Below are 24138 nucleotides of genomic sequence, written 5' to 3' on the forward strand. Positions count from 1 at the left end.
CAGGGTCTTGCATTTTCATATACCTTGTCCAAACGCGCACAGAGCTCTGCTTAAATTGTAAACCAGTTACACATATTTCAGCATGTCAAGAACATGTAAGAAAATTTAGTATAGTCGGTTAGAAATATGCAATTTCTGGAAGAAAGAAAAAACAATCTCAGAACGTGGTTGACCGCATCCAGCATTGCCCACGTACTTTATCATTTATTTTTGTCGTATTTCACGAGGCTTGTATATACTGACCTCGCAAACATATTTGTCTGTACGAGGATTGTAATAAAGCGAATAATCACCAATGAAAGGTATGTGTAAACAAATTTTAAAACAAATACACCCATTACTGAAATAGTCAGTACTGAACTCCTTCATGAACCATATGACTTGTACTTTACAGCCCCTGCAAAGTGTACGTCGACGTGGTCATATAGGCGCCAATTTTGATCTTAAAAATAAACAAGACGTACTTCATGAATTTAATACCAATTTATTATATACTTAAGTTTGAAATACAGAAACTTATTGGCTAAATAATTTTCATATTCTTAAATCCTATATTTCACATATGAAAAATATCTCCTTATATTTTCACATATGAAAATATAAGATTTCCCATCATGCCTTGCAATGTTTAATTTTGTGTGTCTACAGAATCTGCAACTTTTGTGAGCAAGAACAAATGAATGGAAATTACATTACATTTCAGACTGAAAAACAATTGACTCAATTCCGATCGCGTCTCTACGTATGACTTGTACGACTACTTCCTTAACAAGAATGATAAAACCGCTGCAATGCATTACTGAATCGGATTTGCTGTGTGGTTAAGCATGAGCAATTAATTTGCAAATGTCATAAATGTAATTTTCTGCATCCAATTACTGGGTCATTATATTCCTACCACCGTCTCAAGTCACTGATATCTTGATCATCAACCTGTGAAAGTGAAGCGAATTAACGAAAGGTGGGTTGGGGTGTTGTGCTGAAGAGCGAACTTAATCTTAGTTTCGATTCTGGAGCAAGCTTGGTATATAATAAACAGAGGGTTTTCTTTTCCTGCGTAAATTTCGGATATATCTCCACTGTGGTATCAAAAACGATATATATTTAACTTGTGGCTTCGCATCTCGTTAAAATATCATGTTTTTTTGTTTTTTTTTTACCAGACAAGGAATTTATCCGGTATAAACGAAATAAAAGAAAATATCTTCTTTTTATTATATAATATAATGTATTATAATGTATTATTATATTTTTGCATTCCTGTAGTTTCATTAGTGAAAAATAGATCCTTCTATGTAAATATACAAGATTTCCCATCATGCCATGCGACGCTTCATTGCGTGCCTGAAGCTTTATTTGCAGCGGAGAAACGAGCTTGAGCAATACTAAAAACTGCAATTACCTTTAAGGCATAAAAAAATATTTGTTGTCGATGATACCGTTCTTTCACATCGCTGATACATCTTGTAATGTTCAGCGGTTTTGTCACACTATCCGTTTTGGATTTCGATACCTGAGCTAAGCCAACGCCTTCTTTACACCATGACTTTACCCGTAAATCCTACACCAGTGCATAATTTAAGAAAGTACACTCGAACCGATAGTAAGACTTCCTCAGTGTGCGCACAAGCGAAGTTACTCCGGAGTACTGCTGTAGCTGCCTACCATGCCTACCATGGGGAATTTTTTCTTTGTGTGAAAATATATTACTATTAATCATGACTATACTGTATGATATATTTCACGGGGAATTTTTCCTGTATCCTAACCACTCATACCACAGCTTATGCTCATCGTCTGATGATAATATTATTATTTCCTTCGCAAATATTTGCGATGACTTTACCGATACGTGATATGTAAATTAATTTCACGCGCATATTCACATGCTTTGACAGTTTTCAGTTTGAAATCCACACATGTTCACATGCTTAGACAGTTTTCAGTTTGAAATCCGATAATTATTTCAGTCCTCTCAATACCATAGGATATGCTATTTTCAGTTTATTTATCAGATTATTTTTCTTCCTGTCGCAAATATCTGCTGCGTCTTCAAAGATACATTATATGCAAATTAATTTCACAATCATATACACGCGCCCTATCGTTTTAAGCTAACTTGAGAACAATAAGTAAAAAGACAAAAAGGGTGAATAAAAGATAGTTATTTCACCCAACATAGGAACAAAAAGATTTATGTTAATGTTGATGAGGGACACTGTAATTAAAAGGAATGAATTTCGAATATATTTCTGTAAAAACAATAGCTTCCAGCAAATGGAAAATAAGATTGGAAAGTTTATTTTATTTTTTATTGTGTTCTGATGATTCTCCATTTATAACCTATAAAACCTCTAATATAGTTCCGTAGGAAAAGGGGGATATAACACTCCCTGCTGAGTGTGTTCTGTTCCAGTTCATATCTAATAAATGAGATGGTTTGTCATTAACTTTCAACTCCATAAGTACCGACGAAATTTCTGTCCGCAAATATGGAAAGTGAACATAAAATAAAATACATGGACAACAACACAAATTAACTTGGTCAAAGCAATATATATATATATATATATATATATATATATATATATATATATATATATATATATATATATATATATATATATATATATATCACTTGATTTTGTTTTGTATATCACAATCCTTTCCTGAACACACCCAATGTTCCAGGCAAGCTGTATCGCAATCAGTTTCTGTAATGACTCTTGAACAATAATAAATACATGTAAAATGATCATTAATAATGGTTGGAAGGTATATGCAGGAAATGTATAATATTGAAAGTCAGAACCATGCTTTGTAGTATGGCTTTGATTCGTAAACGAAATGCCCCTACTCCCATGAAAAACATTAAGTCAGCTGGATGCTCCATCGATCCAAGAGACACACAATTTATGCGCTTACAGGTGTTTTCTCCAAATATTCGTAACATTAGAAAGTCTTTCCTAAATACCCTTTAAACAAGAACAGAAAGGCATTTAATCAGTATATAGAACAAATAACTGCATACTTTGCACAAAATATTCATGTGATTGAAACCATTACCGCGAATCTTTGTGCCGACAGTATAGGAATTCCCGTTGCACAAAACCTTTACAATGATATGCAATGTAAGAAGTCGATCCTGTTTCATCACAAGTCGTTCACAACATGAAATAACATCTCTAAAGCCTTCACAACGTGGGATACCATCTCGAAAACCTTCAAAATATGGGATACCATATATAAAACCCTCATAACTTGACATCATTTACGATAGATGCTTCCAATAAGGTTTTACAGATTTACTCCATCAACTTCTGCGGATGCTGTACTGGAGTTGCTAGTGACCGTGTCCTCACGTCGTAGTACCCCTCGCCGTACAGTTGGCGGCGGTGGCACGTCATGAATCACAATTTGCTGCAATTTTTCCTGCGCCATACAAAAAGGAGACGACTCATTATCAGATATCTGTCTTTGGGGAATCTTTTGATATCGAGTCCTGGCATCAAGTATTGGCTTATTTGGGGTGAGGGCGGACTCAGAGCGGCTGACTACAGGAGTCTCTTGAAGCACAATCATCCGCTGTGTTGGCTGGTCCGCTGAGGAAGATCTCAAGATAGTAGGTTTGTCGAGATGCTCCTGACGAATGAGCCCTAGTGAATTACTGGTTTTAGGGCCCTGGTTGGCCCCATTATGCCTGCCCTTGTCAAGAGAATTGTCTTTTGGATGACTGTGAGACTTGTAAAATTCCTCTGAAATAAGGAATTAGATTGTTAGGTTACGGTCTGTGCAAAGAGAGAGAGAGAGAGAGAGAGAGAGAGAGAGAGAGAGAGAGAGAGAGAGAGTCGACAACTTGAATTTATATGTAACAAAAAATGGAACATAAGATATTTGTGAAGATAACCAATAAAAGACTCGCATCACATAATGGGATGCAATTGATAGTTAATTCAGTTGAATGAGAAATAAGTTTTTTCTCACTTGTTTGACATTAAATCAATATATTTCACAAACACACGGTCATCGTCCACCTTGCTAGATACATGAAGTTTCAAATAGTATTTGTTTATATATCTAATAGTGTTTTTCAAGATTGAAAGAAGATTTCAAGGAATGGACGAAAAACTTGAGTTTTCACCCACGAGATGAAATATATCCATTACTCACTCATAGCAAGAACAGTTTCTTTTCATTTTATGCTCAAACGTATTGACTAGAAAGATGTACTGTATGTCATAGTAATTGTAGGTTACTGCATTTATATGGGAAAATGTGAACGAGTTTTTCGGATGGAATACTGCACGACCTTGGGAGTGAAGTATATCTATCCGACAAAACGAGTTCATATTTTCCCATACAAATGTAGTAACCTTTATATTATATGCGCATTTTTCTTATTCTACCTAATACTCAATTATATTAACAAAATACACTACAAGAAACAAAGTAAATGAATGAATGCCGTATTCCAAACTAAATACACAAACGCAGATTCATCATTACGCAACAACAGCATTATTACTGCGCACATAACTCCGCCCAGATAAATTTGAACTTAGTCGCGCGCTAGACAAAAGTTTCGAACGAAAATGGCGTGTCTAGTTAAAATTGAAATTTGGAGTCATATTGTGAATGAATGCGCATTGCAACAAGTTTTCCATTTGATCTGGAATGAATAGATTTTGGTATTTTTTTCGATTCTACGAAATTTCGTGATTATGGACTGAATTTATAATGTGACAATTCCACATGAAATACATCGGATTTAAGAAGCGAGAGAAAAGCGTGTTGACATCTGCAGATGTGTTTCTGTTTCTGTTTCTGTCACTGAATGATTGAAATCATAATGTGGGAAAAATATGAAGTCTTTCAACTGCAATTATCAAAAAGACGCTATGGAATTTAATGCTTATTTCATTTTGAGTGCAGTAAGGAGGATGTAATTGCAGTTATATTCAAAATTACAGTACAATTTCGAAATGTGTAATCAAGATTGAGAACCTATGACGTGGCTCATGTTATTCGGATTTGCAGAAATAAGAAAGTACATTGTGAGAAAATTCGGGATGCAAAACTTTAGGTGCATTTTTAGCCATTCTTATTACCAGCTAAAGAAGACAAGTTTATGCCTTGTCACTTGCATATTATGTGTAAGGACCCTGTCTGGCGTCTACTGTACAGCTAGCCTAAATCCGAAACATTGTATCAAAAATGTTAACGCGGAATGTGCCAAAGCAGCTGGTATGTGGCTGTCCACGAAGCATCTGCTTTACTTCAGTCAGAAACAAATTTAATCAACCAAAGCGTAAAGCGCCTACTACGCGAGTGTACATGATTTGTTTACAAATCAAAAGTGCTGGCGTCTGCGTCCGTTGTTTGTTTGCAATAGAAGGTAGTTCCTTTATGCACGTGAATGCAATATGAAGGTATGCAATATCGTAAAATACTGAACAATTCTGACAATGTAAAGTTAACGGAGAAAAAAATGAGCATATGATAAAATAGTATATTCTTAGTGGATACCGCGCGATGTCCGTTTATGTTATGCTATGTTTTGTGATTATTCACACGGAAAATATAAATAGCTACATAATTTTCATTTCGAATTCAAAGTGAAATAGCACATTAAGAAAAAGGGACATAAATCGAACCCAGTTGGATTTTAACTCAGTTCGGCTGTTACGAGAGACGGCCGTCATAACCTCTTGGTTAAAATAAATTCGAATTCACTCCAGTAAATTATTTTACTTGGAAAATCCAGTAATTCACGGTCTGGCTATATATATATATATATATATATATATATATATATATATATATATATATATATATATATATATATATATATATATATATATATATATATATATATATATATATATATATATATATATATATATATGTATGTATGTCTATATTATGTGTGTTAATTTATATGATTATAGATTGTAGGGGTCACTTACTAAAGTATTGTTAAATAGCTCATTTTATCCGTTGTGTGTTTATGCTATCAGAAAAGGTCATTTTGTCAGTTAAACATGTTATTATGACCTTTTGAGCTTGGAAGGTGTAGAAGAAATGTTATGGACGAATTTGATGGGATCTGAGTTCAGGTCATTGGTTTTCCCTTAAAATAACGAGATCATCTGATTTCTGATTGGATGGCTTTAGTTCTGACCTTGTTTTATTTGAGAGGATTTATTTATTTCAATTATTAATACATTTCTCATAAATATTAGGACTAAGTAACTATTTTGCAGTTACTATGAATTCATTTAAAGATAGTTTTGGATTATACAATTTAGATACATCAAGACTGTTAGCATATAAAAACTAATCACGTCAACATGACTTTACCAATTAGGTAAGTCATTTGATCATAACGCAACTGGTTGCAAAGTGAATTTCAGACACACTATAAACGTATTTCTTTTCTTAACAAAACGATTTATCAACCAGGATGCATAAAATGCAGATAAATCGATATAAACCACTCGATAGTAAGAATAGCAATGTATAAAATCTTCAACGTTTGCAACCTGTAACCTTTTCATCTTGATAAAACAATGTTCGAGCATACAATTACATGTCTCAGAGCAGCACCTGATTTAAGGGCCATGGGGTCAAACTAAGACCACGGCTAGGGAATCCTGGTACTCAGTTTCATCATACGTACTTTATTATATATACTCTCCGAAGAATCCTAAAGTGGCCAAAAGATGCTGGTCAAGAGTAAAATATTTCTCAAACAGACTATGCGATGCCGATATGGACTAGCATAAACTATTTCTCATACAAGCTATGTGTTGACTGCTATGGACTAGCATCCAGTATTTCTCATAAAAGCTATGTGATGACTACTATGGACTAGCATCCAGTATTTCTCATACAAACTGTGATGACTACAATGGACTAGCATGCAGTATTTCTCATACAAGCTATGTGATGACTACTGTGGACTAGCATAAAGTGTTTCTCATACAAGCTATGTGATTACTATGGACTAGCATCAATTATTCCTCATGCAAGCCATGTGATGACTACAAAATAATAGCATGTAGATGATCTCAAATGGGTAATGATTTAATATCGAAATTATGAAACGAGTTGAATATGGTCAGCTTTTGCGAGCTGAGATACTTTTTCCTAAATTTCCTTTCGCGACTTGAGTTGAAAAACGGCCGCCAAAATGTTTATTGAAAACAAAACGTTCCAGAATCAGGGTTAAAAAAATTTTCCCACGATCGCATCAAACCAGTAAAGAGAATACCGCACAATAATTTCATAGGCTTATTTCGACCAATCAGAATCTCAAAAAGTGATATGTTCACATGTTATAATATCAAAAATATTAAACTGCATACAATAGAGGCCAAGTGTACCGACTATGTAATAAAAAGTATTTCTCATACAAGATATCTGATGCTAATAGGGACTAGTATGAATTATTTGTCATGCAAGCTATGTGATGCCAATATGACCAGCATTAAAGTATGATATTTGAACTTCAGAGACTTGCTTGATATTGTGTAGAAAGCAACGCCCCAAACGACGCTCCATATCCAACCCAGAAGGAAGAGGAATGTGGTACTGAACTGAAGGATCGCCACCCACGTATTGACCCAGATAACCTTCTGTTTTGTGGTGTTCTTTGTCCGTATGTGGGAACCACACAGCACTGTCAGCCCGGCTGTGAACGTACCTGAAATAGATAGTGGTAACCGATCAATGGAATTCCATTCTGTTTAATTTCCTTTTTTTCCCTTCAGTTCTTAATTGCCTCAGGTAAACTTGCTGAGGAGCGTGATATATTTTATTTGTATGCGCAGAGTAGACCTTACCAAGATACCCATCAACCTTACCGAAATATTTTCAATTTTTAAATCTCATCACCTCCTGCCAATATGACTTTGGCAGCTCTGGCCTGGTGTGTAGTTAACCATGTCCTGTAATGCTTCTCAGTTAGTGGGAACAATTTCTATTTTTTCCAGCCAGACTATAGCATAGAATATATCTTTTGCTTTTATTTTGCTCCGAATTGAAAGTTTTGTTTTACGTAGTCAAGCAATGAAGTCTTAAGTTTGTTAGAAAAATTCGGGACTTACAGGAGATTTCGGACATGGTCACTGCAAGAACATGACTGAATTTTCATGAAAGCAGCTGTTATCTTGCACAAAATCGGATTGACAAAGAGACTGACATGGCTTTATATGTTATTGACATAGCAACATTACGTAGTCATTAGAAACAAAGATATAATTAAAACATTTACGCACATTTTTTTTAACTAATAATTTTTAAACTGACTTCATTGTTTTGTCTGCATTTTCTGTCTCCACCCCTGTTTCACTTAAATAAACAGTGGCGTATGATGATAGATGAAACAGAATAACAAAATTTGTCAAGAAGAAAAACTGTTTACATCATAGATTATTGAAAACATTCTTCTAAAGAACACAGCTATAATAATTTGGCTAAGGTACGTTGAGTACAAAAAGAAAAAACACAACTATCATAATTATGCTAAGATACTTTGAAAACACAAAAAACAACAACAAAATTAATTAAAAAAACAAAAACAATGGAGTTGTAAGACTTGGGCTAAAATACACCATGCTTGGTCCTAATGAAAGAAACGAACTGACGAACAGAAACCTATTTGCAGTTCGCTTCAATCCGCATTTACGTAACAAAATTTCATAAACTGAGAAAAGGCACGTCATGAATTTACGCTTTTCAAAAGACGTTTACTGAATGTTTAGTGGGGAGATTGTATCGGACAAAAATGGGAAGGGGTGATCCGACTGAGAGCTGTAAGATGGGGGGGGGGGGACGTGATTATATTTAATACGTTAGGGCTACTTCAAGTTTGTTATTTGCTACCGACTCGGATCGCGATGCAAACAAAACTGGCCGAAAGTTCAGTGCTGAAAATTTAATTGTAGATCCTACTCAATTTTAACTCTAATATGGGCAAAGGTAAATGTAGATAATATTCTCTACCTCTCCCAGTGTCACTAGCGGTCGAGTTTTGACGTAAAACAGGATTTTCCAGTTTTCTTCTTTCTCCGACAATCTGACGAAACAGAACTGTTTTCAAACTGCCACGTCACTGAGTGTATAATTAATACTATTTTTAGTCCCCGACACCAGGGTTAATCCCATAATTAAAAAAAAAAACATAGCTTAACTGATAACTGGACGATATGGGTGGAGTCTGGTGGTAGGACATATATATATATATATATATATATATATATATATATATATATATATATATATATATATATATATATATATATATATATATATATATATATATATATATATATATATATATATTGAATTTGCATTGTGTGCTTGACCTTTGTCGATGACTGAGGAAAGAGCTTTGGTGTGTACATGCTTTTTGTCATTATTGTAAGTTATAAATAGGTTGTTTACTGACGTATGAATTCAAGGCCTGGGTATTTTTAGAAATTCACAATGTTCTGGATGCGAACGTCTGACACACATCCTGGTAATTGTATGGTGTATTAGGTTCTTATATAAGGTTGTTCCACCAAACTTATTCATTCCTTCTTTAAGTTCAGTATGCAAAATTATCTACTATTGCGTTCAGATATAATTTGAAAGGAATCATTTACTTGCACTATTCATTTGAACTACAAAGTGTTCATTAATATTTTGGATTATAGTGAATTCATTCAAATACACTCTGGATTATATCACTGTGATCATTGTGATATATCAGAACTACTGGTACACCAATCTATTCAAGACTATTAGTACATCAGCACATTTAACACGACAATTCATTCGGAACACTCTATACTTTTGGACTTTTGTTACAACTTTTAGGATTATATATGAGATTGTATTCACAATGCTCTAAGTTCCTGTCATACGTTTTACTTTGAAACTTGAAGAAATAAATGTATATATTTATTTAAATAAACTTGTTGGTTTCGTTTCTTTCTATTATTTAGTTTAAAACCAAAGAGTCCTAATATTTGGACCATACACGTTCAATTTTTTTGCTCTGCATTGTGTCAGATAATGTGTTCGTCTCTACCATATAGTGACATATTTTGCACTGTGTATCACCGCATGGCACAATTGTATCAGCATGGTCTTGGTTTGTAGATGGCGTTAAGTCTGCTCTGACTAGGATGTCTTTGATGTTTATCGGTCGGAGAGAGGCTGCTACTGGTCAGTTCGGGAGGATTAACTTTGGTGTGTCACAGAACTCCACGATTGGCAAGTGTTTCTAGGATGATTTCACCTGCTTTTGGGTCGTCTGGATGGCATGTGAGGATAAATGATATTCGATCAACCTTTAACTTTTCTATATATTTTAAGAGGCCGTTGAGGTTTTTGATTGACCTCCCTATTTGCCTCCGCTGTCAGGGCTTTGTCTTAGCCTCAGTTTATCGTACGAGATGTTACGAATGTAATTCTTTGGAGGATGTCTGCTGTATGGGAGAGAATACTGGTGTTTACCAGTTGGTTTTGAGTAGATGTGTAGATTTAAAATGGTATGTGGATATAATGCAGCTTTTTAATAATGTTCTTTGTTCCACCACACAATCAGTGAAGAGACATTATGCCGGTTCAACTAAATCTAATTATAAGATTTGATGTACCATGATCTTGTTGTAAGCAAACGGCGTCTGTTAGAGTCCGCAAAGCATTTTAGTGAAAAGTTCATACACGCAATAAGTCAATGCAGCATCATTGCCTTCTCATTAAAATTAGTGACTGTTTCCATTCATAATCTGATACAAATGCTTTTATCATTTTTGTTTGTGTCGTCATCCATTATTTACTGACCAACACTGATGGCAGAATATGCTAATTCCCTTATAATTTGGTACAATATTAAAAGCAGGAAGTACTTATAACTCCCAATAATGAAATTATGACTAAAATAAAAGACATTTACCTTCAAGACGTCCTGTAATCTAACACCTAATGTAAAAAAGACCGTCTTTCCCTGAAAGATGCAGTGTTCCCAAGTTTCTAAAGGCACCTGAAACTCTGACTACAACCGTGGATGAAATCGGGAATTAAATCCGGAAAAGTGTCGTTTACGGTCTTTGACTATCGCGGTGTCAGGAGGAAAAGCGTAGTTTAATGCCAGGTCGTTGACTATCACGAAGGCCAGGGCTTTGACTATCACTGAGACCAGTGATTTGACTATCACTAAGACCAGGCCTTTGACTATCACGAAAGACAGGGCCTTGACTATCAGTAAGGTCAGGCCTTGAATATCACTAAGACCAGGGCTTTGATTATCACTAAGGCCATGCCTTTGACTATCACTAAGGACAGAGTTTTGACTATGGCGGCATCAGGAAGATATCTCGTAATTCAGTGATGCCGCTCACAAAACGAATTGGATCATACGGCAAGATTCAGGAATAAAGGACAAAAGCATCGTAATGGTATTGGAATAATTTCATTTATTGCTTTCCAAATATTTGAAAATAAAGGCCTGACGATGATTTAAGGTCTCTGGGCACAGTAAATACGAAGGACCTACTAAATCATAACGGTATTAATTCGTTTTAAAAAGAACGATATTTAACATAAATTGTTTCTAGCAGATAATAAAAATGATTTTTAAAGCTGAAAGGAAATAACGATTGTCCCTTCCGTTTCCGGAAAACGATAATGGTTTGCTTTACAAACAGTTGATGGACGAATCCAACACAAACCGATAAATATGTATTTAGTTCACTCTGTATTTTGCTGACACAATTGAAATTTCTTGCCAGTAATGAATTTCAGTCAATCAATTAGAATGATTCATAGATATTTGTGTTTTGGAAGGGAGTTGTGTGTTATCAATTTGACAAACGTTGGCACCAGCCAACACTATTATATTGCTCGAATAATTACAACCAACATAAAATCAGTGCATTGATTCGTTGCTAAAACAAATAATCGTGACACGGGGGGTTTCGATGGGCTTTGTTGTTAAAACATAATAATAAAATGATCTCGGTTATTGATCTGACTTTAAATTAAACTGGTTCTGAATTATTGCAAAACGCCACCAGCCATTTTCGATGGAAGATGTTGGTGTGACAGAGAAGTACAAATGAAACACATAGATACAAGAGGATTTCTCGTAACATTTTTAAAAAAGTCGAAGTTTCGAAGGAAACCAGATATTATTTGGAAAACTCATAAAGCGGAAATAAATATGATAATTTTGACATTCTGAGACGATAATGCTGTTTTATTTAATTATAGAGACTAAAATGATAACAAAATCAATGCACTGATTTAATATTATGTAGCGATTGGGGTATATATGGGACATACATTAGCCCACTTGTTATAATGCGGCAGACCGTCTGGAAATGTACTGGAAATTACATGTTAAATGTGTCCATACGTTTGATATTAGGGGTAAAAGTCAACACTGTAAGAAGTAGTTGACCTCCATTTATGGGCACGTACGGGAAATCCCTGTAACAATTATGCAAAAGTTCAACATCGCAGAATATATGGTAACATTAACATAAACGGCTTTCATCAGTTCATGGTGACAAACAGGAAATCCAAAGTTAGATTTATCTAGAAGTTTAACATGATAATAGTATTACAGAGACAAAAACATTTATGCAGCGAAACTGGAATAGTAATTGTTAAAAGTGTGACAGACGGGAATGGTCATGTTATATTTTTATCTACAATTCCACACACACCACCTATACTATCAAACACCCCCTCCACTATCCAACGAAAAGGGCATGATTATTTATACAGACTCCATATATTAACTTAAATACAACCACACACTGAGAGTTAGGGTTATGTTTTAAAAGAAGGGCGATGAAGAAGACAGACATACTTACACACAAATAAACTATGCTATCACACAAGGATAGGAAGTGTTTATTGACACACTACTATACCTTCACACAAACATGCCATACACTCACAAACAGGTTAGTACGGATAGAGGTGTTTAAGACACGATTGTATCGGGCCACCACGAGGAGTTAGAGGTTTTAAGTTTTAGTTGTAAACATAGAAACAGATATACACAAACATACAAACATAAAAAATTGGCAATGATTAAATGTTGACGATGTTGCAACGTAATAATAGAGCTCCAAACGTTTAGTACGGGGTCATTTTGCAATCGATACATAATACGCTTCTGAGCCAAAACAGAAGAAATTCCAAACCTCTCCTCCATATACCTTTAGGGGCCATCCATTTAGTACATACGCAAAAATCTGGCAAAGCTTGACCCCTCCCTGTATACATCCGTACTTTTTTACACACACCCTCACCTGCGTTCGTACGCTTGACGCCCCTCCCCCCCCCCATTCTATTGAACGACCTGTATTTAATCCACGCAGAAACGATCAAGGATTAAAAATATTAAAGTGTTTAATAAAACAGGTAGTCCACCGACGTTGAATGTCTGGCTGCATCAAAGAAATAAGCTGCGTAACTTTAAAAAGTTTGTCTAGTGTCCGCTAAAATTCAAACGTCAACTGAAACCAGTCGAACAGGTTACATATTAAACAAATTATTATCAAGGTTTCACCCCACCCCCTCCGTTTCCTATGCGTACGTACATTATCAGTAGACACCCCATACGCCAGCGTATGTAGTTGGGTTCAGCTCCCCTCCCCCCTCCATGCGTACGTACTAAATGGGCTGCCCCTTAGAGTACCATACTGATTTTGAGGGCCTTGCTGAAGTAAAATTTATCCTTTGCTTTGTTTCTTGTACATTATGACAAGACGTTCTAATACTACACTTCCAGTTGGAGTGGATGCGACTATTGCTTTGCTTTGTTTCTTGTACATTATGCCCAGACGTTCTAATGCTACACTTCCAGTTGGAATGGATGGGACTATTGGGCATTACGTATGCATCCAATGAATGATCGCAAATAACAACAATGGAAATAAAAATTCAAATCAAGTTTATTTTCTTTAAGGCAGGATCATTTGTAAAATAAAATTTCGTACACTTATTGAACTTATCTGTTTATTTCCTATATTGTACGCTATTTGCCGGGTTAGTCCGAAATGTAGCGATTTGTACCGATATTGAGAAAGCCTCGCTGAATAAAATAAGCAATCCTTGAAACAATCATAATGTAGTCCATCTAGATCATATTCTTGGAATAAATTCGATAAACTATTTAGCACTTTTAAGTTTTGTCTTAGGAGATACCACTTTTAAACTGCAGTAGCAGTTGTAAATTATCGCTGCCGTCGGAGACGGAGAAGTTCCTTTAGAAATGGGTTTACATTTTTCATCAAATGATGAAACACCGGTCTTAAATCAGGTATGGTAGGCATTATCATGAACGCGGAACTAGAAGTGGAAGGAGAACCAGTCACTGAGTGGTGAAGTTTTCTACAGTACATTAGCATCAGTACATCCTCTCTTTCTGCCGGAGATTTTTGTGTTTAGGCTTTTTTACTTGGGGCTTTTCTTTTGTTTGTGTGAATCTAATTCATCACGACCACCCATCTCCTTTTGAGGTCTTGGGGGTTGGGGTGGCTTTTTTGTTGTTGTTTTAGCTTCGACAGTATTATCCTATTTTGTAAGGTAGCAAATAATGATACGTCCTAACAAGGACACTACCATCAACTCTCAAAATGATTCGTTGCTTGGTTTAAGTATAGAGTCTTGGATCTTCCAATTGTTAGTTGCTACTTTATGTCTACCCCCCCCCCCCGCAAAACTCAGACAAACCCCGTTTAGTTTGATGAGGCATGTGAACTATCTTTGAAGTAACTGACATGCACTCAAAGCAAACCATCGTCGAACTTCTTAAGACTGGCTTCTAACAAATGAGCATAGTTTATCCATTTTGATCGCGAATGATGCCATACAGTGCACGAACCAGTTTGGCAGGAGGAAGAGATTAGAAGAATCTGATGCTGAATACTGTTTAAAAGAAAAATTGATGTAGGATGTTTCAACAGTTTTGTGTTCTTCAGAGAGATGCCAGTGTGACGTGTAAATGATCTGACATCATTTGGGGTACCAATGGCGAAATAACTTTTTACAAAACCTCAAATAATCGGGAGTTGTTGGTTGTAATCGATGAGTACTTAGGCATGAGGATGTTTGAGTGGCATCATCGTGCCCATGATTCCGCCAAGGGGTTCCTAACCGTGTGGATAAAATTTGCACTTGAGATTTATCTCCTGGACGTTTAAACAAAATCACATAATGGGCATTTCTATTGATGGTGAGATATGTTTTACTTTGATGAAGTATATTTTGTGTAATGTAACTAATACTGGCATTACGATTATGTCCTTTTCATGTAAACCAGAGTTTAATTTCTTCTTCGTCTTAAAGAAGTCAAGATGTGTTTGATTAGAGTAAGACACGATCCCAACGTCATCGCGAGGAATCTCCTCACTAACGAAATGGATTCTACTTGGCTTTCTTCGAGTAATGTGTAGGCCGATTTCCGCAATTTGTAATACCTTCCAATACATTGGCTTTGACCATCAAACAAATGTGATTTGTGTTAAATCTAACGTTTGACAAATTCAGCTTCGCCTGAACCACTCCGTCCAGCAATCAACATGTGAAAGGGATGGCCTGAACCAATCCATCCAGGAATCAAAATGCTAAATGGATAATGGTCTGAACCACTCCGTCCAGCAATCAACATATGAAAGGGATGATCCAAACCACTCTATTCCGCAATCATTATATTAATGGGATGGCCTAAACCACTCCGTCCAGCAAAGAACAGGTTAAAGGGATGGCCTGAACCACTCCATCCAGCAAACTATATGTTAAATTGATTGCCTGAGACGTTCCGACCAGCCGTCAAAATGTTAAATGGATGGCCTAAACCAATCCGTCTAGCAATCAACAGCAAGACGCTGGTAATTGGACTGGTTTATTATTATCTTTGAGGAAGACACTGGCAATTAGACTGATCTATTATTATCTTTGAGCAAGATATTGGTGATTGGACATTTGCTATAAAACTATATATTGGTCATTATTTGTTCATGACAATAGATACGCATTCTAGTTGGTTATAGAGAATGTATTTCAATGCACATTTTAACATCCTTGGAGAGAGAGTTTGAAACCAACATGACTGTAACGATGTGAAAGACATGGACAAAATTTCATACTGCTTGATTCAACTCAGCTCATTTAGGTCATTCATGAAAATCAGTTAACAGTTGGATCCTGGAAATTAAATTTTGTCGTGAGGAATGTGAGAGTGTCTCTTTAAACTATAACTGAATCCAAGCAGAGGGCTTTTGCTGGTCATCTTAGGTATACTAAAGTACTAGACTAGGGTTAGTACTAATCTTAAAACTCAACATGGTGTCAGAAGGGAAAGCGGCCTAAAGTGGAGTTGACCAATAAAAAGTAAAACCATAGTAAAATAAATTGGACACTGGTCATGTAAATATATGAACACCAAACATTAACTTAACATGAATCAATTAGAGCAACTTTCTGAAATGGATCTGAGTAATGAGAGTTTATGGGAGTGGTCTAAAAGGCGGAGACAATCAGCAAATATTTTATGACTCGCTATGCCAAAACCGATGAAAAAGAAAGGTGCCAAGATCTGGTATTTATCATAGGTCCAATTGAAAACAAATACAGAATACCCTTACCATCGCTCCGAATGGGATGTTGGAAATATATTATATCCAAACTTCAGTCAGAACGGGGGGTGGGGGTGGGGGTGGGGAAGGAGCACAGAACAGAGTATATGTGTGTTGTGATTTTGATTTTTAACGTAGCTTTTAAAAACAAATTCAGTCATATCGCTACGATGTCTGCAATGTGGAAGTTTATAGTGATCTCTAGCACTGGGGCATCATGCCGCAGACATGTAGCATGATGTCCCACCCAGTCACATTATCCTGACACGAGGCCGATAAGTCCTAACACTAACGTCTTAATGCTGAACGCCCATCGATACAGCTGTTAGTACCATTTTTGTAAGTCTTTGGTATGATTCGGCCGGGGATCGAGCCCACGACCTCCGCTTCCGAGGTGGACACTCTAACCTCTAGGCCACCGGAGTGGTCTATATATATATATATATATATATATATATATATATATATATATATATATATATATATATATATATATATATATATACCTTTACTTCAATGAGGATGACAGAGATATTGAGAACCTCGACTCAGAAAATTGTGTGATTATTAACGTAGACAAAACATATTTGAAGCACATAATTTCTGTACTAGGGCACAATGAATCTTTGCTGGCTGTTTTAGTGGCAATTTAACATTATTGGCTACATCATGCTGAGGAATTGATGGCTAAGTGCCTTTCCATAGGGCACACAGTGGCAACCCTTTGTCTAACTGTCTGGCAGACAAAACAATGAAGACATTCAAGATGATACTTGAGAAGTCCATAACAGACAGAACTGACCCTCGTCTGGCTGTGCTGGCTTATAGAATCACTCCAAATGGCAACACTGGGTCACCACCTTCAACACTAATAAACAGGAAGTTTATATCCAATCTGTCCAGTGGCTGCAAGTAACTACAGCCCAAAGTAACTATCATGAAAAAATTATAACGGCATTTCAAAGAGAATTAATGAAAACAAAAATATTTGTATGAGGAAAGAGCAAACCTGATACGGTTAAAAATGGGGAAATGGAAAATAGTGATTGTAACCAACAAATGTAAGACTCCAGAATCATACATGGAACCAAGGACGAGGCTGAATACCTGAGAAACCGAACACACCTTTACAAGGACAATCGTGACGAGAACATTGGAGACCTACAAAATGACTGTGTGAGTGGTGAAAATCCACCAAGTCATCAAGAATGCCTAATTCCACATGCACTGTGAAAAGGGAAAAAAGATCACATTATGTAACTGGTGTACCATGCTTGTTTCTGTCACCCGATTCGACTGTTCCTTTTTCGAAAAGTATTTATCCAAAATGTGTTAAAAATTCAGTTCAAAATTGTAGATATATTTTATAAAGCTAAGAATCGGTACAAGTATATGCCTCATTATGGGTATAAATATTATTTTACAATTTAGTTACTACATCCAAACGTGGGTGATAAAATACAATTCATAAGTCATTATTATTCCGGCGTTCATTCATGCAATTTACGAATTAGGCCATTGTTTATTCCATTATTCAATAATTCATTTCAGGAATTAAATCATTGTATATTCAAGTATTCATAAATCCATTCATGAATCGTATCATTGTGTATTGACGTATTCATTAATCCAGGTCATGAGTTGTATCACTGTGTATTGACGTATTCATAAATCCATTCATGAATTGTATCATTGTGTATTGACGTATTCATTAATCCATTCATGAATTGTATCATTGTGTATTGACGTATTAATAAATCCAGGTCACAAGTTGTATCGTGTATTGACGTATCCATTAATCCAGATCATGAGTTGTATCATTGTGTAATTTCAGTATTCACTGAATACAGATGATTTTAAAAATTATATGCAATCGAACGTTACTTTCAATGTGTTGTGATACAATTAGTTCAGTAGTATATATACGGCAATATATTGTGAGAACGGAAGTACAATAGAATATGTAGGTCAGTGTGTTGTGAGAATGGTAGTTCAGTTGAAAATATACGGAATAAAGCTCCTCAATAACAGCTCAGTAAATTCTGAAATAGTACGAGTTGATTATTCAGGCATCTGCCAGACATTAAGTTTAGAAATTTGAAAGAAGTTAATCGAAGTTTAATCACTTTCTTTGATTACTTTTTATTTCTTTAGAGGGAAGGTGTAACGATGCGAAACAGCTGGACACACATCCATGCTGATAGGGTTAACTCAGGCCAGTGAGATCATTATTAATAAAGACCATTTCATAATTATAGCAGATGAAATTAGTCCAATCGTATCTTTATTATCTCTAACTGAAATCAGGAAAAGGGTTCTTATTAGAAGGAATTCGCAGACTGGTCCCAATGTTCTAGAACTAATCTAAAAACATAACAACCAACACGACCGCCATAAAAAGTAACAACACAATTAAGAACAATAAAAACAACAACAACCGCAACTTCTTCAAGAAGACTGTCATAAAACCTAGTACTATTGTTATTAATCCCTAAAATCGCATGAATACTATCGCTGGTCATTACGTTGGTTTATTAATATACAACACGTTAGTGCTAAATAATTTCATTTTTTCCTGAATCTTGCCTCATATGTAGTAAAATAAGAACAATATCGCATGCTAATTCATCGCAAAATAATGTTCAGACGTGATAATGTAGGATATGGTAAACTATGCTGTATTTTTGTCTTTTGGAAAGAAAGAGTCGATAAAACAAGAACCATGAAAGCAATGAAAAATTGTATTATATTATGCGATTGGAAAGTTTGTATAATAAGAATCTCGTGTATATTGGACGTTTCCTTTGATTGCACGCTTCTGATGATACCAAATTCTTTAGACACCATAACCTGAGTAGAGAATGTCTTAATTTCTATTTCAGGCTTACTGCAAATAAGCAGATGGCTAAGATTTATGATGTTGCATTTGATGGCGTCCGAGCTGACGGTAACTGGTTAATACCTCTATAGTGATAAAGTAACACGCTTAGGATTATATTGCAAACGAAACACGATGTTCTTGTGCGTCTGAGGCCACACGTAGGAATACAGACGTTACCGTATATATCGGAACAAGTCTGTTTGCCTTAATCAGTTACTGATGCGATATCATTGAATATTTTTTTTGGAGGAAATGTGGAAATTAGGCGTAATTCCATGTATGAACATTTGTATTGGTTCATTTTAATATGAATAAGTCAAGGATGGTGTTAAAAACCATCTGTCAATTAAAAGACATACCCTAGAATAAGGTGTGGTTGATTACACATCTAGATTGTGCTGGATAAGTTCAAGATTCCCTTTCCAGTCCCTCCACAAAATAATCGCGTATTAAGTAACTTATTACACGTACTTCTGAGTGCACATTTTTGTTTTCATTTTGTCCTTCAAAGTTGTTGAAGAATACTTCAAGCAAACGTATTGCGTTTACTATTATTCTGCATCTGCTTAATGTATCGGCAGTTTCCCAATTTTATATGTGTCCGGTTTATGGATAGCATGTTATTCAAATCAAGTCCGATAACGCAAAGAACGTGCAGCATGTGGTTCACCGAAATATCCTTCAGGCAAGCCTATAAATCGAACCAGCGACCTTAACTTGATTCGCTGTTTATCGAGATACCAATAGCCTCGATCGATAGATCTTTGTCTCATTCGTGGTGTTCGTGACTGGTGACCATCCCCAGTCTTACTATGAAGTGCTGTTTTGACCACGGAACAGTATATTTAAGAGATAGTTTTCTTCCTGCTGCATGCAGACGGACGCAGTCTTTACTACATGCTCTTGATCAGCACGTCTAAATAACAATTACATGCAACTATTTTTTGGTATTTATAATTAACCACATTACTGTCACGGGAATTCACCCACTGTTTCTGATTTTGAACGATCAATATCAAAGACTCATGTATGAAGACTTGAAGGTAAACGACAGGAGAGACCAAAGTAAAACAAATTAAATGCTTGACAGAGTCGATAAGCTAATAAATCTCTTCTTCTTAATGGAATTCAGAAGCTTTTAGTTTGGTTTCATTGGATATACTGGATTTATGTGACGTTTGTCCATTACATATTCAATAAAGTCGGACGAAGAGTTTCCTTTTCATTGTTTTCGATCCTGAAGTTTTGTTTGTAGTTGATGCGATGACAGAGCTGGACCACGCATATTTGTGTGACACGGGATAAAAAGAATAATGAAAATCAAAGCTAAAGAATTATTAGAACAGCGTAATGGTGTAGTTTTTTTTTTTTTTTTTCTTCTCAAAACTATTAAAAACTGCACAACTATGCGGAAAGCGAACGAGTATAAGGATAGCGATATGTGAATGCATTATTAGTACGGTTAGCCGATAGGAGCAGCTGTGCTTTGTCTCCATAGTAACGTTAAACCTATGGGGCAAATGAGATTGCCAAACGGACCATTGGATTGTGTTTGGTTTGAAATCTTTGTCACATTTTCAGCTGTTGAACTAGACAGATAATTCATTCATGCCACGTACTAGCGAACGACTGCTTGCTTAGGCCTGCAGCAATGGCACTATTTCATTAAAATCATCGTTAGTTATAGGTTTTGCACCATTATTGTCCGATGGAGAATGGTTCTGTGATTCTCAATCTAATTAAAATAAATGCTAATGTTGTGGTTCTAAAAAAAATCAGCAAAAATATTGTGTTATTTAAATAGTATTGTCCCTTCCACTCAAGATTTGGCATCTGCTAATATGCAATAATGCAGGAGAAGTTACGGTGTTAGTAACGTAGAGCATGTTGGTCTCGGCGTAGATAGGCGTTGCATTATTGAAGGAAATATATGTGGTTCAGCCCTTGCCAGAAATGAAAACTATTTCTGTGTAATCGAGAACTACACATTGTTGTTTGCATAACACACTGAAGTGAATCAAATTACCCTCTGAAGCCGTCTGTTTGCTAATGCACTTTACCTGTTCATCCACTATGAAGACGTTCTTTGTTTTACTTATGCTTCAGTCTAACTGAACTGTTAGTTTTTAACTTTGAATTTTAATGGCGATGCACACATAATAAGGGTGATGATGTTCATAACAGCCCCAAGCTAATGCATTCACGTAGCACTACACGTATAATAACTCATTTACACCAAGAATACCTAACTGCTAATGATTTAAAAAATTCTATTAGTGCTCTAGCACTGTCAGTTATTTCATTGTAATGTCAATCTTCGTACAGGGACACTTTTCATTGTAGTGTCAATCTTAGTACAGGGACACTTTTCATTGTAATGTCAATCTTCGTACAGGGACACTTTTCATTGTAATGTCAATCTTCGCACAGGGACACTTTTCATTGTAATGTCAATCTTCGTACAGGGACACCTTTCATTGTAATGCCAATCTTCGTACAGGGACACCTTTCATTGTAATGTCAATCTTCGTACAGGGACACTTTTCATTGTAATGTCAATCTTCGTACAGGGACACTTTTCATTGTAGTGTCAATCTTCGTACAGGGACACTTTTCATTGTAATGTCAATCTTCGTACAGGGACACTTTTCATTGTAATGTCAATCTTCGTACAGGGACACCTTTCATTGTAATGCCAATCTTCGTACAATTACACTTTTCAGACTGCAAACACTTGCATACGTTGAAGTTTTGCACATTCTGAAGCAGATGTTATAACGGATTGGTGAATTAAATAAACTTTGGTCTTCTTAATAAATACTGCATATTTTACTTCTTGGCTCCGAGTGCACTAAAGCGCTCTCCGTTACGGATCACTGCCATCTCACTTCTGTCTGCGTGGGTTCGAGTCTCAGATTCGGCCAATGTGGGTATGTGAGAAAGCTTGCCAGTAGCTTCTCGTGGGTCGGTGATTCTTTCCGGTGGTTTTACCGGGTTCTTCCTCCACCATTAATATTGGCCACCATGTATAGCCTATCGTGTGCTGAAAAATGGCGTTAAACCCTACAACAACTACAACTACTGCTTTGCTACAGAGACAATTTGATTTGCAAATTTGTAAGCCAATTCCACTAATATGTCAAAAGAAGCATGCCCCCCCCCCCCCCGTAAGAGAAGAAAACAAAACTAAAACAATGCAGTGAGATAGAGTATTTTCATCACTTGAAAAAATATTCATTGATTTTTAGATTGTAAAGGAGTTCCACTAACATCAATATCGGTGCAAAATGGTAGCATTCCTACCACTAAGCTGCAAATGTATTATCGTCTGCTACAGGTTTTATTTCAACAATGGATTTTACTGTGCAAAAAATTATGATTTTTTTTTGTGAGTGTAATATTATACAATGTAAAGCGCTCACCGTTACGGATCACTGACATCTATCCTCTGTATGAGGGGCCCCGAGTGGCCATCTCACCTCTGTCTGCGTGGGTTCGAGTCTCAGGCTCGGCCAATGTTGGTACGTGAGAAAGCTTGCCAGTAGCTTTTCGTGGGTCGATGGTTCATTCCGGGGTTTTCCCGGGATCTTCCTCCATAATTTATACTGGCCGACACGTATAGCATATCTTATGCTGAAAAAGGTTGTTAAACCCCACTACAACAACAACAACAACAACAACAACAACATTATTTTGTCCTGAGAAGGTAGCTGGATATTGCTACACAATACCCAGGATGTGTGCATTAAACCAGAGTAATCCCGCATTAAAGCTGGAATACAATTATTACTGGGCTATTTCTTCCAATAAGTCGCTTGCATTGTTTATATTGTCATTAACCAAAACATAAATCTTGTTAGAGAACGGTAAAAATGAAAAGTGAAAACAAGGCTACGGTAGTACGTAATATGGTTAAATTTAGAGAATTCTTACGGTAGTTATTTGCAAAGTTTCATTTTAGCTTTTGACCGCTCCGGTGGCATAAGTAGTTAGAGCGTCCGCCTCGGATGCGGGAGGTCGCGGGCTATAACTCCGGCCGAATCGTACGAAAGACTTACAAAATTGGTACTCGCAGCTGCCTCGCTTGGCGCTCAGCATTAAGAGGTTAGTGTTAGGACCAGTCGGCCTGGTGTCTGGATAATGTGAATCGGTAGGACATGGTGCTACATATGCTAGATGTCAGAATAAACTTCCTCAATGCAGACATCTTAGCGATATGACTGAAATTTTTTTAAAGCTACGTTAAAAATCTAAATCACACATACACACGCGCGCACGCGCACGCACGCACACACACATATGTAGTAGTAGTAGTAGTAGCAATATTAATACCAATCTCGCAACCTACATGTTAATAACATCAGAGGTCATATAGTCACGTGATATCAACAATAAACCATTGATAGGGTTGCTGTAGGAAAACAAATCAAACAGATAAAAGAAAATCACCCAGTCTTATAGAAAAATGAAAGAACACAAACTTCTCAAAATATTTATTCTGAAAACAACGAAAGGAAATCTGTAAATGTTGCAGCAACTTGAAGAAAACCAGATTCACGAAGCAGAGAGCACATGTCAATGCAATAGTCACGCAATTCCAACAAAAACATC

General features: G+C 36.1%; 1 protein-coding gene across 1 annotated transcript in view; it reads right to left on the minus strand.

Moving 5' to 3' along the window:
* Positions 1-468: 468 nt before the first annotated feature.
* LOC149804537 (uncharacterized) overlaps positions 469-24138 on the minus strand; it is a 55264-nt gene continuing 31594 nt past the window's right edge. The window contains exons 2-3 of the mRNA XM_089941306.1: positions 7523-7705; positions 469-3755 (exon numbers count right to left, since the gene is read on the minus strand). Coding sequence (XP_089797432.1) covers positions 3298-3755; positions 7523-7705 — 641 coding nt within the window. The 3' untranslated portion in view covers positions 469-3297. The remainder of the gene's footprint in view (positions 3756-7522; positions 7706-24138) is intronic.

This window comes from Sinohyriopsis cumingii, chromosome 2, assembly GCF_028554795.1.
Source record: "Sinohyriopsis cumingii isolate HCF-2022 chromosome 2, ASM2855479v2, whole genome shotgun sequence".
In the NCBI taxonomy this organism is placed as follows: domain Eukaryota; kingdom Metazoa; phylum Mollusca; class Bivalvia; order Unionida; family Unionidae; genus Sinohyriopsis; species Sinohyriopsis cumingii.